This window comes from Pseudorasbora parva, chromosome 9 (assembly GCF_024679245.1).
Source record: "Pseudorasbora parva isolate DD20220531a chromosome 9, ASM2467924v1, whole genome shotgun sequence".
In the NCBI taxonomy this organism is placed as follows: domain Eukaryota; kingdom Metazoa; phylum Chordata; class Actinopteri; order Cypriniformes; family Gobionidae; genus Pseudorasbora; species Pseudorasbora parva.
Genome location: NC_090180.1, coordinates 5,419,984 through 5,439,774, shown reverse-complemented (window position 1 = coordinate 5,439,774; position 19,791 = coordinate 5,419,984). Strand labels below are relative to the sequence as shown.

Below are 19,791 nucleotides of genomic sequence, written 5' to 3'. Positions count from 1 at the left end.
GAGCCTACAATGGTCATGTGAGCGTCGGAATTGGACCTTAGAGCAGTGGAAGGTTACTCGGTCCGATGAGTCCCGCTTTCTTTTACATCACACAGACGGCTGTGTACGTGTGCGCCGTTTTCCTGAGGGAAGTGATTTCACCAAGGCACTCATTGGTGTCATTCTCTGTTGTTTCATTTTGTCACTCATTGGTCAACATTGTTCAGAAATTGTGTTTGAAGAACATAATGAAGATTTCAAGGCCTGCTCTGGCCTCCAAATTCCCCAGATCTCAATCCAATTCGGGAGACATTTTATGAATTCACTAGAGAAAAGAAAATGTGTGCATCAAATGCTTTAAAATAAAAACTGTAATCGTGAAATGTACCAAATAGTTATTATGGGATGTAGTATCTGCCTGCAAACATGGAGACTGCATTTCTAGGACCCTAGCAATGATTTGGTTCTTTAATTTATGAAGTTTAATTGATATATTTCTCTAACTCTACCCCTAAACCTACTCATTGGTAACCCTGTTTCAATATTTAAACTAATTTAAGTAATTAGTTTTAAAATTTCCGTGCCTGCTGTTTTGTTAAAAAAATAAGGTGAAAATAGTTTGAATCAGGTATCCTCTGTTGGAGTAGCTACAGTTGTCTAGATGGCGCTGTCACACAAAAAAAAAAGACTGGGTCCTAGAAATGCAGTCCTGAAACTGCAGCCTCCGGCATTGCAGGCAGATAATATCGGCTGTAGGCCCACTACTGAACTTAAACGAATGCTAGAAAGCTGCATTGATGTAAACCCACATGCAGGGGGCGCCATTAGACTGATCTAAACATTGTGCGCCAAGAGCCGGCTGCTGTTACTACTTATGTTGACATAATACAAAGACGAACTACTGTAGTATAATGCTTCAAATATCACCGGCTCGTGGTCTATACTCGAGTTGTTAACTGAGAAACTGATTTCTTTCCATTCACTATTCCCTGTGGCGGCCATATTGTGGGATGCATTGCTGCAAGTTAAACCAATTCAGAGCGGAGGGAGGGGGAACATCTGCGGGAGTCCATCCACTATTCCTAGAGCTGTCTTTTGTCATGTAGCATAGCCACACAATCTCTACCGGTTCCGGTTTAAAGGTTTTTGTTTGCCAGGACTGGTCACTGTTACTCTTTTCCTTTTACTGCAACACAAGAACAAAACCAAGTAACGTGACTGGATTAATAATATCTGTCACGGATTTTCCTACTATTGGGCACAGCATTTATTTATCACGTCTGTGAGGTGTTACATGGGAAAGGAATGGGACAGACTGTGATTTTCAAGTTGAATGCAACAATACCACTTTGAGTAGGCTACAACACCGAAACATTTACTGAGGACGAAGCGGTCGGAAGGCGTATGTAACCTCAAGAAAAGAGAACCGATTCGGCAAAGGTAAGAAATCAGATTCGGTTCCTTTCGAGAAAGTCTAGTCAAATGGCCTACTCTCTCCTCTCGCCTTTGATTTAGTGTGAAACCAGTGTGGTAGTGCTCGGAAACAACAGTGGGCGCCTAGTTCTGTGTTTTCTTCTAACCCGAATACAAATCTCCGCGGCAGACGCTTTTGTTGTCCCGAAACTAGTTGTATTTCTCGAAAGAAGTTTCGAAACCGTCCGACTACCTTGTTCGCTTCGACAGAGACCGAGAAACGTGAAACGTGGCTCCTCAAAGTTCCCACCTGAACTGTAGATTTATGTGGAAACGCCGTACACGTCTCTTTCGGGATTAATCGGGCATTCTTGGGGAAAGTCAGTACTTCAAAACTGGTCTATCCGCGCATTTGTATCTGTTTATGAGGACTTTGTGGACAAATGTACACAATGCAGGCCTGACGCCACAGGGAACATGGGGCGATTCATTCTTTGGACCAGTGTGCGAACGGGTCGCTTTGATATATTGTAACTTTTATTCTCAGCCAGTAAATATGTAGCCTAACCTTCCGCGATTGAGCTGATAGGCTAACGTTACAGTTTCAGTTTTGAATGACGGGACTATGAAATCTTAACAATAGACTTATTTTTCAGTCTACACTTTTCCAGTTACCATCCACTCCAATTTATACTCACAACATCCGTGGTTTTTATATAATTTTCGGTTGTTTACATTGAATAATTAACGAAAGGATGTCATAACAAAGCCGAGTTCATGCGTGCGCAAGCGCCAGAATAATCCTCCTTCAGTAATCCTTCTGTGAGCTCAACCTCTGCCCCACTGGCTGATGCTGACTTGACTTTGAGTGAAGGGAATGATGCCATCTTCAGCTCTCGGATGTTTCTTTTGATCCTGTCTACTTGTATACATGACGTTACTACCACTGACTCGTCCAGATTATGGCCCCTTTTGTGTGTTGAGTTGATATAATTCAGAGGATTTCAACCTTGTAACTCTTCCTATCAAACACTCATATATATATATATATATATATATATATATATATATATATATATATATATATATATATATATATATGGAAGTATATATTGGCTGATAAACCTAAAATAAATTTTTTAAATATAATTTTGAAAGCCTGGTTATGCTTAACATCTCACCCTTAAAAGCAATGTCCCAAGCACTTCAAATGTTTAATTTAAATTCAACATATACAGTACAGGAGCGTAGTTTGAACCAGTGTAAATTGTAAAATAAATTTACAAATGAATAAAATAATGCAAAAAAGTTAACTCTGCGCCGACAGTAATTGATAATTAAATGTTTATAATTAAACCAAAATGTTGTAATAATGTGAGAACTGAAAGTGCTTGTTATTATTAATAATGCATCAAGGTTTTTGTTTTGTTTTTTTATTGAAAAAGAAATCTCTTAAATTAATATGACTGTTTTAAATAGTTGTTTAATCTGCGTACACTGAAGCTGAAGAGCATTGAGGAACCATAGCTTACTTGGAAGGCCATGTAAATATTATCAGTTAAGGGATTTTAGCCTCATGACTGTGATGTCTTTCTGAAGGCACTTCTGTTTGCTAATGTAGTGTGCAAATGTTATTATGAAAAGGACAAAAGTAGTATTGCATATAAATCGATTGATTAAATCTCTGTGCCTATACCAAAGCTATGCTAATGAATATTCATGCTTGTGGGTGCTGAAGGTATACAGTTGATGACTATGGGGATTATGGGTCTATACATCCCTCATGTCCATCTTCTTCTGTCCTCCCTCGCCCCTTGCTCCAGCCTTTGACAGGCACAGCAGGTGGCTTTTGTGGTATGAATGGACTCGGAAGGAAGTTTGTCCCCCTCCTTGCTTGGCTCTGATTGGCAGCAGCAGCAGAATGCCATGGTGATTAGGCCATTCCGCAGTGCTGTGAGTGTGCCAGAGCAACTACAGCGTTACACTTAATGTTCAGCAGCCAGCTCAGCCAAGCTCTATATTTACTAACACAGCGTTTTCACTGAAATCCAGAACGTGCTAGTTTAGGATGAGGATTAGAGCTGAGATTCAGAGATTGTTTGGGATTGGATCAAGAACTTCAGCAGTGACGTGGTCAGCAAAAAAGTGTAAAAAAAAAAAAAGTCTTTCAGGTCCTTCAAAACTTTCTTCCAGGACATCCACAGATTTATAATTTTATAGGTTAGAACTGGCAGACTTTGTGCCATCTTCATAAAAAAAGGTTTCACTTTTAAATTCAAGTTGTTTGTGGTTGACATGGAATACAATAGAACTGTTCAGGATCAGACTTGTATGGTTGGTTTTGTAACCTCAGTGCTGAGATGGCCTGCATTGAAGGAGCTATGACGTAAGAGATCTGATTCAATTCAGATGGGAATATCAGCCCACCTGCCTGCTCGCTGCCAGAAATCAGAACACTACCTTCCCGTTTCAGTGTTGGCTTGATTATAATGATAAAGGAAATGTGTGTCTATTTGTTAAACAGTGCCATGCAAAAATAAAAATTGGCATTGTCATCAGCCCTGTCGTTCAACCTGACTTTCATTCTTCTGCTAAACGCATTGCCCATGCAATGGGTTCTTTGTGGTTTTAACCCCATTGAACTTGATTGTATATACAAAAACAGTTACAAGAAACCTTCAAAATGCCTTTGTGTCCACAGAAAGAAAAAAAAATAGTGGGGTGAACTATCCCTTTAACCCAGTTCCTTATATAGTTTAGATGGAGAAAGTATCACCTTCAGCAGTACTCATGTTTCAGGTGATCCAATATTAAATCCTAGTCGGTGTTAATAATATAATGTATAGATAAATACTTGGGACATGTACCAGTGCAGGCACTGGAGTACACAGATTTCTACCGAAATTACCAGGAACAATTTGTCCTAGAAGCTTTTCCCCCCCAGACCTGTTGCTATCTGCTTTTCCATCGCAGTCTAAGTAGTGTGATTTGAGCAAATAAGTTCAGTTACACTGTAAAAAAAAGGCAAATTTTGAACTTTTGCAGTACAATCGACTTGGATGTTTAAGTTATTTCAACTTAAATTATGTTAAACTGACTTTAAAAAATGAGTTACATCTTGTATAACTAATAAAAACAAGTTTAACATTGCTTAACTTATTTTGATGAGTTAAAACAATGTAAAAACATATGTTGTCATAACTTATTGAACGTATAATTTTTTACAGTGTACGTAGGACTGTGCATGACTGGCCTCAAATCTAGGCCCTAGCCCGGCCCCGGCCAGAGACGCTGAGGCCCTAGCCCGGCCCGTGTCCGACAGCTTATCAAAATTCTCGGCCCGAGTCCGACTGGAGCCCGTGTTTTTTTTTTTTTAATTGTTGCAGCCATTAAAATAGTTCTGTTTTGTTTTTAATATCAAATTAGTTATATTTCGTTTCGTTTCTTTATTAAGTTAATTTAGAAAAATGTTTAGAGCATTTTTTGTTTGTTAAATTAAAGTTTTAATTTTTTTTAAGTGACCAGCGGCCGACAGTGAGTTAACCGAGACGGATAAATAAATGCGAATAAATAGTACGAGTTTGCAATCTCGTGGTGCTTATGGTACGAGGTTTTTCGCGTGCATATGATACGCACTTTATGGCGTATTATACATACGAACCCCCCACCCCACCACCCTAAACCTACCCAAGAGCGTGTCATATGCACGCCATAAAGTGCGTACCATACGCACGCCAAAACTCATTTTGGCGTATACATTCCACGAGATTGCAAACTCGTACTATTTATACGCATGACCATGAGATCGTGTTGGAGAACCGCATATTTAATCGATTTAGTCTCTCAAATCAACTCTTGACTTGTCTTGCCTATAATAAAATCCATAGATATAATTTGAATAATCCATATACACTTCAAGCATCACAATGTTATTTAATTTCGCCAACTATTACCACCAGTAGCCTAAAAGGCATTTTTGACGAGCTGAGGCAGGCTGATTCTGCTCGCGGCTCTCGCAAACGGAGCTAAACTATCTAAAAACAAATAAAAATAAAAAAAGAACATGCAGGTTGTCTTATAGCCTACCTTACACCTACACAAATGAATATAAATCCGATCTTCAATTCCCGGGGTATATGCTCATTTAACGGAGTTTACAGCAACGGAAGCAAAAGATTCAAGATGCATTTTATTCAGCAGCTTATTTCAAATTCAAAGACCACATAAGAGAGCGCGACCTAGGCGCACTGGTAAGATCATTTAGTCCCATTCATTTTTATTGAAGATGATGGTGTTTTTGAGCATCTAAGACTTATTTTAAGTTTCATTTACGGCCATTTGCGTTGGCTTGCATTAGTCATTTGCTGCGATGCGTGTTGCAGCGCCATCATATCTATCTGACTACAACATATCACCCATGACACATTGTGACACATAATGACATTTTCGTGTTTGGAAGTCTGTAGGTTAACATAAATGCAGATATAGGCCTAATTGTAATAATAAAAAACAACATAATTATCGATTTTGAAATATTAAACCAGTCAATACAGAACAAAATATTCTGTAGCCTTTTGCCGTCAATAGCCTACCATGGATATGGTAAGGGCCGGCTACTGCCGACGTTGTCTTTGCTGTATCAGTAGGCAATATATTTATATTTAACATGAAGTATAGGGCTTCCCTGTACATTAATAGCAGCAGACGCCCCGCGGATGACACGCAACAGAAATGCCACGCTCACACCGCGCTTGCAGTGTGTCTCCGGCCTTAACTCTAGCAGCTGCGCTGAAGAAACGCGCGCTGCTGCTGTTGGCGCGGACTCTGAACCTATGCTCTGAACACTGTGCGAGACATCTTGACAGTCGCATTAGCTATTATGGTCTCATGTTGTTTCCACCAGCGCAGAACATCTCATTGTTCCTTTTAATTGATAAAATAAATATAAAACGAAGGAGAAGCCTTAAAAAGGCCCGAAGTTTTAGGTATGACGTGAAAATTGTCCCGAAGCCCGGCCCTAGGGGCGTAAAAAAGTCGGGGCCCGTTGGGCTCGGGCATAAATGCAGGGCTTTACTTTCCGGTTCACCCTGGAGTTCGTCCTCTGCACATAAGCTTAAAGGGTTAGTTCACCCAAAAATTAAAATTGTCATTAATTACTCACCCTCATGTCATTCGACACCTGTAGGATCTAATCGTTCATCTTCAGAACACAAATTAAGATTTTTGTTGGTATCCGATGGCTCAGAAAGGCCTCCTTTGGCCACAATGTATTTCCTCTCTCAAGACCCATAAAGGCACTAAAGACGTTCAAAGTCCATCTCACTACAGTGGCTCTACAATCATTTTATGAAGCGACGTGAATAGTTGTTGTGCTAAAAAAACGAAATAACTCCGTTTTAACAGTGATGGCCTGTTTTAAAACCCTGCTTCCTGAAAGCATCAGAACTTAATGATTTAGTGTATCAATTCATGATTCGGATCGTGTGTCAAAAAGCCAAACTGCTGAAATCACGTGACTTTGGCGATCCAAACCGGAAAGTCAATACACTGATTCATAACGGTTCGAAGCATGTTTTAAAATCGGCCAATACTCTATAAGTCATTATTTAGTTGGGATTTTTTGTGCAAAATAACTACTCTAGTCACTTCATAAAATGATTGTAGAGCCACTGTAGTGAGATGGGCTTTTTTACGACGTCTTTAGTGCCTTTATGGGTCTAGACAGAGGAAATGACATTGTGGAGGCCTTTCTGAGCCAATTTTCATTTTTGGGTGAACTAACCCTTTAATAAAGCCTGAACCTTGTCATCGGTCCATCGGGCATATTTTTTTTCAAAAGAGAGAGAGAAAAGAGAGAAAAAGAGAGAAAGAGAGAAAAAAAAAAAAAAGGTTGTTGAAATAAAATGCTGTCTTAACTCAAACAAATAGCATAAGTTCCTGAACTTTGAAAAAGTACTACTTCCTGAGCAGGGACTTTCTGAGGGAAACATTTTTGAGCATTTTTGGAACCTAAAGTTGGATGTCATCACGCATCGCTTCCGGGTAACTGAAAATGGGTGAAGAGGAGGGTCGTGGGTGGAGATGAGGTGCCTGGTTGCTAAAAAGTGTCCACGCCTTTAGTAATGCTGAACTTTAAGGAATAATATAATTTAAACGGATGAGTATTTAAACAAAATCACCCCCACACAGTAGTCATGATGGGCTAAATTAGCTGTATAGACCAAAACCACTTTTTGTACCAGGCTGTAAACTTCTGTCTTTCTGATGTAAAGTTGGGCATTTTAACATGGGGGAGATAAAGTTTTGATTCCCTTTTGGAGCCTGTCTCTAGCGGCCAGTCGATGAATTGCAGTTTCCGCGTTGCCTTCAAGAGAGACCGTGGGAGGTTGCCGCTTGGTCGAAAGACACCGAATGCCAGCCCAAAGCTCCTTGGAGAAAGTTCCTGTGGTGAGAAACGGCTATATGTTCAAACAACAGGCATGAATCTCTGTGGAGCTGTTGATTTGTTGCCCTTAATCCATTTGATCTGACTAGTGCTGGCATGAGGCCCTGTGTCTCATATTATGTGACATATTTTTGCTCTTACTTTTTCATCAGGCCTGTTTGCAAATGTACCTGACGGTCAATAACCACTGCCATGAGTTAGGCACAATGGCCGTGTCAGCTCGGGAGTACACTTCGAGGCTCTTATCAGCACTGAGGGGATAATGACGTCTCATGATTAAACTTTATATCTGAGTATTTGATTAGAATGTGGGTCAAATGATTGGTGCATAATATGATTTAGCCATGGCGGAGCGGACGCGTCATTGCATGATGTCACTAATAAAGGGGAAAGGCATGAATGAGTTGTCCATAGAATCTGCTGTTGTACACTATAATTTAGGTTTGTGTTTTATGTTTTTGAAAGAAGACTCTTATGCTTACCAAGGCTGCATTTATAAAACCAGTAATATTGTGAAATATTATTACAATTTAAAATAAACTTTTATTTTTTTAAATGTAGTTTATTCTTGTAATCGAAAAGCTGAATTTTCAGCAGCAATTATTCCAGTCTTCAGTGTCATATGATTCTTCAAAAAATCAGTCAAATATGCTGATTTTGTGCTCAATATTTCTTACCAATATTGAAAACTGGTTTAAACTACTTAATATTTTTGTGGAAATCCTGATAAAAAAATTTTTAGGAATCTTTTAGAAAGTTGAAAACATCATTTTTTAAATTTATTTTTTAAACAAGTGCCTTTATTGTCATTTTGATCAAAAATAAATTATTTAAAAATGATTAATAAAAATGTTTTGACCTCAAACCTGTTAAATGCTAGTGTACATTTGCCCCCACCCTTGACAAGATCCGATGATGTATGACAAAATGCTTCAGGGACCTTGTGTAATCCAACCTCATTGAATTTGATTCAGTTTGTTTCCGATTCCCGTTACCCTGGAAGAGTTTATGATGTTCTGCTGTAGTTTATCGATCAGATCAACTAGTCACATAGTTCAGCAGCTATTTATATTGGAGTAATCCTGAGGGTCATCTGATATTCCTTTAATATATCTTGGCCACTTGTTCGGTTGTTCAGCTGTTCAGTTCGTAGACCTCAAGCGGCCAACCTGCTAACCAGTTTGGGTTGATTTACACTGCCCAACAGATGTGTGACCTATAACAACTGGGCATGCCCAGTGAGATTTATGACCCTTTGAATGACCTCATTGACTCAGTTAAAAGGTCTTTGTAATGGATAACTATAAAGGATAAACCCTGAAGCACTGCTTCTTTTCACTGGCACAGACAACAAAGTATTATTACAAGATGTGATATCATTGTGGTACAAGAAGTTTCTCTTACTATCAGAGGTGAGGGCAGCCTTGTTTGTGTCATAATGTATCTATTTGATATTGTGCAAAACTTGAAGGATCAGATTTTGAGTTGAGAGTGTAGATTTGAGAATTGGAGAGCAGATGAGTGTACATGCTATAGCCTGACAAGCCAAACCCGCATCAAGATGTTTGGTCTGGAAACTCACCATAGACAGCTCAATCCGAGAGGCGGGAAAACGGTTGTCTTTCAAACTCCCTCTGCACGCGATAGGATAGCGCTACAACCAACCAGAGCAACGTGAAGCGGAGATAGTTGATAGATTAAACTTTCGCTGTATCTGGTCAGCAAAACTCAAAACACATCTTCCCTGCCGTCATTATGTTAAGCCCGCCCACCAACTCTATACACAATGTGATTGGCCTGACCAGAGTTTGGTTTGTACAGGTTTTTGGTTTTCTCAGTCGTGTCTTGAGAGTTGCTTGACGACGCTCGCGGCATATTAGATTTGCTGCCACTAGGGTGCGTCTAGATTTCTAGGCTATATACATGCTTGACCATGTGCCTTTTTCATGTTTCTGATGTAATGTTTCTTTCAGTAAACCTATTTTGCCTTGTGCTGCCATCATTCTTTTATGAAGTTTTTTGTGATGTCCTCATGCATCAGTGACCTTGTGTGGTCTAGATCTATGTCAGTGCCATCGAGGCCCACGCTGTCCTCTAAAAGATTAGACATTGGAACTGGAGGGATTAAAGACCTTCAGGACTCAGATCAGGGGATTTAAAATGAGGAGTCCCACACACCCTCTCGCTGGGGCCTGATTCCTGGTCTTATGCATTTTGGTTAGCCTAAACAGAGCACTAAATGGCCCTTAAAGCTCATAATGAGCCTAAGCGTCCATCCTGTGCTAGTGATGGGAACATAGAGGAAATGACTAAAGGGTGATAAGAAGATAAGATGTTCTTTGACCTCCTCGCTTTCTCTTAAATACTAGACTAATAGTTTTTCTGAGTTCCAACCCTGGCTGCTGAGCAAGTTGTAGTGACTTGGTTTTGTATGTATGACCCAGCTTGCACCTTGTTTGTGAAGATGTACATGTGTGGATATACAGTGCAGAGTTCATCTGAGCAAAGAAAATAGGGCCCATCCATCCATATCACTGTGTACACACTGTTAATGCTCTTTCAACCCTCTATAGGAACAGACTTCTCATTGTTTGCCAATAATCCTCACATTTGCAAACATCGTTCTGTCTCTCTCTGCCTTCACTCTTCCAATCCCCTGTCTCTTTCATCCATTTGCTTTAACTCTTGTCAATTTCCCCATCACTCATGCTCTTTTTAAAATAAAGAGCTTTCTTAAAAGATCCTAAACAAGTACTTGTGGGGGTGTTCTGTGCTTTTAAAATATGATCATCTCCAGAAGAACACAATGTGAGAGAGTTGAGCCATTAACAAGGTTAGGAGAACATCTAGTAGTTCTTGGAACTTGGTTATAGGAGCTACCACCAGGTTGGTTCCCTGACAACTTAAGCCTAGTTCACACTGCCCGATTTTTGCCCCGATTTAGAGTCGCCGACAGGTTTTGTGAAATCGCCGACAAATGCCCGAGATCACAGGCAAATCGGTGCTCGTGCACGCGAGTGACAATCACGCAGTATGAATTATCAAAGACGCGATCAGAGAGAATCGCCGACGAGTCGCCGACGCCGGTGAGATATTTGGCATGCTAAATATCTGGAGCTGTCGGCGATTGAAACTCCTGCTGTGTGAACAGCGTTCTGACTGAAAATTACACCGACAGCCAATGAGAGAGTGAGATATAGGGCCGCAGGAGGTTCAGGGAGGAGTTATAAAGCAGAATTTCAGTATTTTAATAGATATATTTACAATTCTATCAAACAGAAACAAAGGCCAAACATTTGGACATCCAGCCACAGCAGCAGCACATTAAATAATTATTTATTTACCTCAAACTGTCTTTGCAGAACAAAATCCTGGCTCCCTCTGTCTCTCCAACAATTTCTTCCGCCATAATCTTTTTTCTTTTTCTCCACAAATCAGCGCACATACAATTTGAAGCAAACTTTGTGCAGTTTGTCATTTTTAATAACAATTCCAAGTCTCGCGCGAGAACTCCGGTCTGACGCACGTGTGATCTCGCGTTGTTTACTTGTCACATCGCACGTGTAGTTGGGAAACGTAGTTTGCACACCGGAGAGCGAGAGAGTTGTCGGCGATTCTTCCTCTTGTTCAGTCATGCAGTGTGAACTCCTCTGTCGTCAAACCATCGTGCAGTGTGAACACAGCAGTGACTGAATGATACACCAGATAGTCATGCAGTGTGAATAGAGCTGTGACCCGACAAGTTTGAAAATCGTGCAGTCTGAACTAGGCTTAAATGTTTCCCTTTGGCCGTTTTCCTGGTTGTATTTGCACTAGGAACTGTGAAGTGATGTAAGCCACATTTCTTTTTTGATGAAGCAGTAATTCTGCTATTAGTACCAGGAACTATGAAAAGGTTCCTCCTCTGCGTCAGACCCTATTGTTTCTGAGCTTAGTATATATAGTTATTTGGTACCAAGTCAATACTAAATAAAATTAATTAATTAAAATTAATACCCTTGTTTCTACGGTATTGGTAGTCTATGGAGAGTCTTATGTAATTGTAAGCTGGTGGGACAAAAACAGAAATGTCAGAATATTAGACTTGTGTATTAAGGCATTGCAGTGTAAATGCAGCCTTAAAGACTAGTCGTTGACCCTGTGACCACTATCGCTGCATTCATTTGATCAACAAAACATAAAAAACAAAACAAAATAATTATATTAATCATAATTTATTATTGTGATGGGAAAGCTGCCATTACTTCAGACTTCAGTGATCATTCAGAAATCATGGTATGCTAAAAATCTAAACACGGCTGGTATTGACTACTGATGTTTTGGTCTCGTGACAATCCTTCTCTCAGCCCTATCAGTTCTGTGTGCCTGGCTCTTACAAAGCCAGATTGTGCTCATGCTTGGTGCTCTGTTTTTAGTACATGTAGTCCAAAAGCATTGTCATTATATACTGTCCACTCTGTGAGCGAGAGTGGTGCTACAAATCTAAATCACTTCCATCATAATCAGCAAATCAGCGTCCACTGCAGGCACATGGTGTCACTAATAATGGGAGTGATGTGTTATTGGCATCATGACTGGTGTTTATTTACGGCTGTAAATGATTCTTAAGCTTGAAGATTCTAGCAGAGTTTCAGGTTGTATTGACTGATTGAATGTCATCTTTCAGGAGTAGGAGATTATTCCGGTAGACACGATTAATCAGTATAAATTTGTCAATTGGTAGAGAGTTTGGACTGCTGGTTACAGTCTCATGCCGTGCTGCGCCATCATAAAAGTGTTTCAAGCGTTGCTGTTTAAAGTTATTTAAAACCGTTGCAGTGCAAATAGCGGCAAAAGAGAACTCATTTTGTTTAATAGTGTGCGTTGAGATGTGTGCACATGAAGCCACTGCTCATAGAGCCAGTGAGTTATTTTTGCCACCTAAGGACGTCTTTTTTGACAAGAAAAAGTTGACATGGGCACTGGCAAAAAAAGCTGGCAACGTTTAGTTCCAAATAGCAGCCAAGGGCATCTGTTGTTGCTATAACAACAGCTGCTACAGTATTACTGTTTTCCACTGAATATGGTATTCATAACTGTTGCTGAGCGAACATTAATGTTAGCTAACGTTAACAGATAGTTTTGTTGATGACAAGTAATAGAAGATAGTTATCTGAACAACCAAGGGTCCATCCAATCTGTAGCTAACAGCCTTTTTTTGTGCTCATCAGCTCCTGTCATATAACTCCTTGTGCTCCGACACTAGTAACTAAGTGGATGGACTAAGTCCATTTACCGGCTCCTTCTTCATTTTTTTTCTTGTTGTTATGGAAACGACAGGTCTTGCTACTCACTTGTCAGCTGTCAAAAAGGTGCTTTATGTAGAGTGAGTTTTTTTTCCAGTAAAGTTGAACTTTATTCAACAAGACGCTCAGAGATGCAGAAAAAGACAAAGGCGGTGGTGTTTTAAAAAAAAGCACTTTTTTGAAGACACTGTTTACTCCATAGGATTATAATGTAAAACAGATGCTGACAGCTTTAAAAAAAAGACGCCAAGTGTGTGAACATGCCCTAATTGGGCTTGAACGATCACATACACACATTTATGTGTCTCCTATATATGGGGTTCGTATAAATGTTTTTCTTCATTGAAAGGATGCTGCTGATCCCCAGGCCTGGCCTTTGTAATTGCATTATGGGTATTAAAGAAGCAGATGATGTAGTACTGAGATTTATATGACTCCATCAGGTCAGATCTTTCTTCAAGTTGCTTCCTGTCCACTGCTTCTCAGAGCTGGGACTGATTAAGGCCCACGCTGGCGTGTTTACTAGCACCCGTCATTGGTTTATCCTGTCCTGAGGAGGTGAAACCTTTCTAGCGGTTTCCTCAGAGGTCGAGAGGTGTCAGAACATGTTCAGCCCACTTCAAGCTCAACCACTTCAAGCTCAACCACTGAATTTTTCCCTTTTCAAAATGTAAAGCAGTCTCCTCTATAGAGTGCCTGCCACATTTTCAGTGGCCTTTTCTACGGAAGTATTGTTCCCATTGTTTTCTTATTTTTTTCAAAAACGTCTTAGTTTGAGAGTTAAAGGAAGTGTATGTAAGATTGTGGCCAAAACTGGTACTGCAGGTGTATCCCCTCTCCCCCTCCCCCTGACTCGAGGTTGCCAGATTGGCTGCAGGATCAGCAGGAACGTTTGTAGATCTGCAGCAGTGGTAACTGGAGCAGATCTGGCAACCCGGATGCAGAAACACTACTGACTTCGTGATTGGTCGATTGGGTGGAGGGCGGAGCTTCAGGCCAAAACACAACATGTCAACATCAACATCAGCTGAGGGCTGCAACAACAACTTTTAAATGACAATATCCTGGCCGGACTACTGTTGTCAGTGATATAAGTATTTGAAATTAACATGATTTCTTAATGTCTAGTGACAGATCAGGGCAATTTTATGATTAATTGAAATACTTTTTTACATACAGTTCCTTTAAGCTAAGAACCAAACCTGCCAGCAATGAGATGAATCAACATCACAAACAATTAGGGTAGATCGCTTCAAAAGCATATTCCTTCAACGTTGTAGCTCATAGTAGTTCTGTCTTTAAAGGCTGCTTGAGCATAAACAGTATCTGCAAAGTTACAGCACTGAAAGTTCAATGCACGCGGAGATATTGTATTTTAAAGTTACGGCTACAAAGTTTATTGCCTACAAAAACGGCCGGATTGGACTACAACGAGCTTCTTCCTGGTTTGGTGAGATCATAAACTCTTGCTAGTCTCCGCAGATGTGACTTCTGCCCGTAATGGGAAGGGGCGTGGCGTTTCCGGCAACCTGTGCTTGGCACTTCAGCCAATAAAAATACAGGAAACTACATTCGGCCATCTAAGACCATTGCGTTTTTCGGAGGGATGGGCTTCATAGAAGCAGGAAGCAAACGAGCCGTTCAAAGGACAGTGGAGACAGCGGTGTGGAATAAAGGTAAATTATAAGAAAAATAAGGCGTTTTTAAGAAAAAAATAAGTATTAAGACATGTTATACTGTGCCCCATAAACACAACCAAGCCTAGAAAAAAAACACGGAACCACCCCTTTAAGTTTTCATTCAAAATCAGTTCAGGAGAAAATGATTGGGATTTTTTTTTTTACTTCTGTAACACTGTTGCAATTTCTTGTTGACTGTCTTCTGTTTCTCCCAGCTATCTGTGTTCCATGTGTGGCGGCCCTGTTGTGTCTCCTCTCAGGGCCACCTGTTCCTTCAAGGCCACGCTCGCATTCTCCATTCCCCAGCACATGCGTGTCCACGCCGTGCCGAGTGCATAAAAGACAAAGAGGCCTGGCAGAAACACAAGCAGAGATGGGACGCATGGAGATTATTCTGTCATCTCTCTCGAGCTTTGCCTCTGAGGGTAAAGCCCCCATATCGCATTGACCACACGGAGCAGTCAACACATCCTGACAAGTTTGTGTGGGTTGTTAGGGACATGGATCTGTGACCCAGCGCTGCTCAAAAGACGCCCGTGTGATTAACTCTGACATGTGCATTGCTGTGGAATGACGGCAAGGCTGTTGAAAGCCGTTTTGATTTGGAAAGTAACAGGAAGCAGATGCTCAAGCTGAGGTCTGATTTGGGGTTTTCTCCATTGTGAAAACATTTTCCATGTTTGTCATCTTTTTATGCCCACTTTCATTCTGCATTTCATCCAATTTCATTCATGTGTAATGTTAAGCAAACAACAGTAAAATTAGTTGTGGTGCTTCTGCTCATGCTTATAGTTATGGGTAAAACTTAAAAGGATAGTTCACCCTAAAATTAAAATTCTGACATAAAAGTTCCAGGGGAAAAAAGGAGAAAGTTGTCCAATTTGCTGGCACTCCATCGGCCGTTGTATTAGAAACTCTATCACAGCTAGTTTGTCATCAATTTAATGCCAAGTACGTACACATTTCAGTTACTAAAATTATTTAATAATTTTAGAGAGGACGGAGTGATTTCGCTGTAACAGTTACAATTTTATATTCTGATCATACTTGCTGTTGAGGGGAAGGAAAAATGATTCAAGTAATTGTCTCTGTAATTTTAATCCTCAAGGTACAATGCAACACGATCTGTAAAGAACTTAAAGGACAACTCCGGTGAGAAATGACCCTAGGGGTAATTAACAGATGGTTACAGAGTAGATCGTTCTCTGGGATGCGTTTTCATGGAAATCGAATGTAAAGAGTTTTATCTTTAAAAAAAGATTAGCTTATAACACTAGTCTATGGGGCACACAGTAGTGAAATTAAATCGCTAGTTAATACCACTAACAAGGCTCAAAATAGCCTCACACTAACACAGTAGCATAATGAGGGTCCCTACATGCAAACCGAAGCATTGAGAACTTTGTAAGAGTACAAACAGTTTAATAAAAAGACACTTTAAAAACATAGTACATTACGCGTTCACGGACAGGCGCCATCTTGGAAAACAGTCTCATCGAGCCACAAGCGCTGTGCTAAGTGATGAACTGTGACTTGGAATCTCATATGGTCCGTTGTTTCCGGAAGAAAACACTGAACACAACAGAGAAAATAAATAAATAAAACTAAAAATGTCCATGTAATTACATTTCACAAACTTAATTCCTATCGACCAGCTCACTTAGAACAGCGCTCGTGGATCGATGAGTCGAGACTGTTTTCCAAGATGGTGCCTGTCCGTGAACGCGTAAGGCACTATGTTTATAAATTATCTTCTTATTAAACTGTTTGTACACTTACAAAGTTCTCAATGCTTCGGTTTGCATGTAGGGACCCTCATTATGCTACTGTGTTAGTGTGAGGCTATTTTGAGCCTTGTTAGTGGTATTAACTAGCGATTTAATTTTACCACCCTGTGTCTACCCTGTGCCCCATAGACAAGCGTTATAAGCTAATCTGTTTTTAGAGATAAAACTCTTTACATTCGATTTCCATGAAAACGCATCCCAGAGAACGATCTACTCGGTAACCATCTGTTAATTACCCCTAGGTTCATTTCTCACCGGAGTTGTCCTTTAAAATACCAGTAGCCTACACATTCAAGGGAAAATGCCAAACGTGTCCTGATGGCGTGAGGATGTTATTAATCATTATTTTTGCGCGAGCGGTTTGAGTATTTATCTGTCCAGCAAAACTCTTCTGTGCATTCAATGATGTCCCCAAAACTCTACTGCGCATGCGTATATGACGTCATCAAATTGTGAATAAAACCACCGCGCATGCGCGTCGACTACGTGTTGGATCTGATCCAGTGCGTCATCGTTCTACAGGCTGCTGCCAGGACTTCTTGAAACCTTTGAATACCAGTGTACATTTTTGTGTGTGTGTGGATTTCCAACATTCTCCCTTTCTCAGGGAATCAACAGTCAGATGTGTGGTATGTTTAAAGGATCTGTATGTAAGAAATATATCTCAATTCATTATAAAATGGCCCTGATATGTCACTAGACATTAAGAAATAATTTTAATTTCAAATACTTTTAGCACTGACAACAGTAGTCCGGCCAGGATATTGTCATGTAAAAGCCCTCAGCTGATGTTGATGTTGACATGTTGTGTTTTGGCCTGAAGCTCCGCCCTCCACCTATCGACCAATCACAAAGTCAGTAGTGTTTCTGCATCGGGGTTGCCAGATCTGCTCTAATTACCACAGCTAATGTTAGATGCTAGATGTAATCTAAGCTAGATGTTCCTGGATCTCGGACTGAACTCTTCTCTCTGTCACTGGATTGAAGATTTCCTCACTGGCAGACCTCAGGTGGTGAGAGTAGGACAGTTCACCTCCACCTCCATCACCGTGAGTGTGGGAGCTCCACAGGGCTGTGTCCTCAGTCCCCTGCTCTACTCTCTCTACACGCATGACTGTTTGTCCACACACAGCTCCACCTCTGTCATCAAGTTTGCGGATGATACTGTTGTCCTGGGCCTCATTTCCAACAACAATGAGACCGCATACTTGGATGAGGTGGAGCAACTGACATCATGGTGCCAAGACAACTGTCTCCTTCTGAATGTGAACAAGACCAAAGAACTGATTGTGGACTTCAGGAAGAGACAGCAGCGGTCATATTCCCCTCTCATGATCAGCGGGACACCAGTAGAGAGAGTGAGCAGCTTCAAATACCTGGGTGTCAACCTCTCCGAGGACCTGACCTGGACTGCACATATCCAGTCTCAGGTGAAAAAGGCCAGGCAAAGACTGTACCACCTGCGCCAGCTGAGGAAATTCCGGGTCTCACCAGCTATCCTGAAAACTTTCTATTCAGGGGCGATAGAAAGTTTACTAACTCAGTGCATCACAGCGTGGTATGGTAACAGCACCAGTCACGACTGCAAAGCCCTGCAAAGAGTGGTGCGCTTGTCCGAGCGCATCTCAGGGTCAGCTCTCCCGTCTCTGCAGGACATCTACATCAAACGATGCAGAGGCAGAGCTACAAAAATCATCATGGACATTAATCACCCGGCCAACCCCCACTTCACCCGGCTGCCTTCTGGTAAGCGCTTCCGTAGCCTGATGGCCAAAACTGAGAGACTCAGGAGGAGTTTCTTCCCACAGGCCATCAGACTCCTGAACGCTGTCACTTAACAACATGTGACTTCACCTCACTTCAGTATTAACAAACTCACATACTGATATTGCACTGCACTTTATTCTTGTGTTTCATGTAACTACTCATTATAATGCTGTTTGCACATTACACTCCTGCACTTCTGTTATCCACAGATTTATTTTTATAGTCTCCAGTTTACTTTATCTCACTTATTTTATTCCACATCTCTTATTTCTTTTACTTGATTTATTCATAATTCTACATATGTATATATATATAGCACCTTATCCTATTCCTATTTTATCCTATCCCTATTTTATAATTTATTGTGCTTTTTTTGTTAATTGTTATTTGCTGTCCATGGAGCGGACCTGTTTACATTTCACTGCCGGTTGTATTCTGTATAACTGTGTATGTGACAAATAAAACTCTTGAACTTGAACTTGAACTTGAACACAGCTGCAGCTATAAACGTTCCTGCTGATCCTGCAGCCAATCTGGCAACCTCAAGTCAGGGGAAGGGGGGATACGTCGCTCTGCAGTCATTTGAAAGTGATTGCAGTTTTATATATATATATTTTTTATATATTTTATATATATATATATATATATATATATATATATATATATATATATATATATATATATATATATATATATATACTTTCTTTAACATTATTTTGATTGCAGCCATAAATGGTTGCAATTGCTATGATGGCTCAAGGTGGTATGGTAGGTATTCCTTTGCAAGAATACATTGATAGCTGGTAAATATCAACTCCTCTTTTCACAGGCTTGACTATGGGCTGTGTCAAGAGTAAAGAGGACAAGGGTAGTACACAGAAGTACCGACCAGATCCCACCAATCCTACCCCTGGGTCGCACATGGGTCTCTACGGACCAGACCCCACCCAGATGGGCCAGTCACCTGCCTTGAAGGGCCCCACCAACAACTACAACAGCCGTACAACTGGCCTCACACCATTCGGAGGCTCCTCCTCTGTCATCACACCCTTCGGTGGAGCCTCCTCTTCCTTCTCTACTGTTGCTGTGAGCAGCCCCTTCCCTGGTGCCGTCACAGGTGAGTGGATGTGTGATAAGAACTCTACCTGAACCTCTGTGAAGTAGCTTTGTCTAAGGAAACAGGAATTCCTAAGAAACCATATCAAATGTCTGGCATCATGGGTTTGGACGTTCCTCTATTCCAAAGGCCTCATTTATAAAAATAAAAATAAAAACTGAATGATTGATTTGATCTTAAATGGAATGGATTTTATTCTAAATCAAAATGAGGTACAAATCAGGATTTAGAAGGCAGAAACTGACATGAATTTGTCTGTGTATGCCAACTTCAGATCATGCCTACAATCTTTTTGCCGCTTTATAAATCAGTAATGCTG

General features: G+C 40.6%; 1 protein-coding gene across 2 annotated transcripts in view; it reads left to right on the top strand.

Moving 5' to 3' along the window:
- Window positions 1–1,002: 1,002 nt before the first annotated feature.
- Window positions 1,003–19,791, top strand: part of yes1 (YES proto-oncogene 1, Src family tyrosine kinase) — a 45,550-nt gene continuing 26,761 nt past the window's right edge. The window contains exons 1-2 of one of the 2 annotated variants that reach the window (XM_067453632.1): window positions 1,003–1,419; window positions 19,185–19,472. In XM_067453632.1, coding sequence (XP_067309733.1) covers window positions 19,193–19,472 — 280 coding nt within the window. In that variant the 5' untranslated portion in view covers window positions 1,003–1,419; window positions 19,185–19,192. The remainder of the gene's footprint in view (window positions 1,420–19,184; window positions 19,473–19,791) is intronic. The other variant, XM_067453633.1, reaches the window with a different exon arrangement.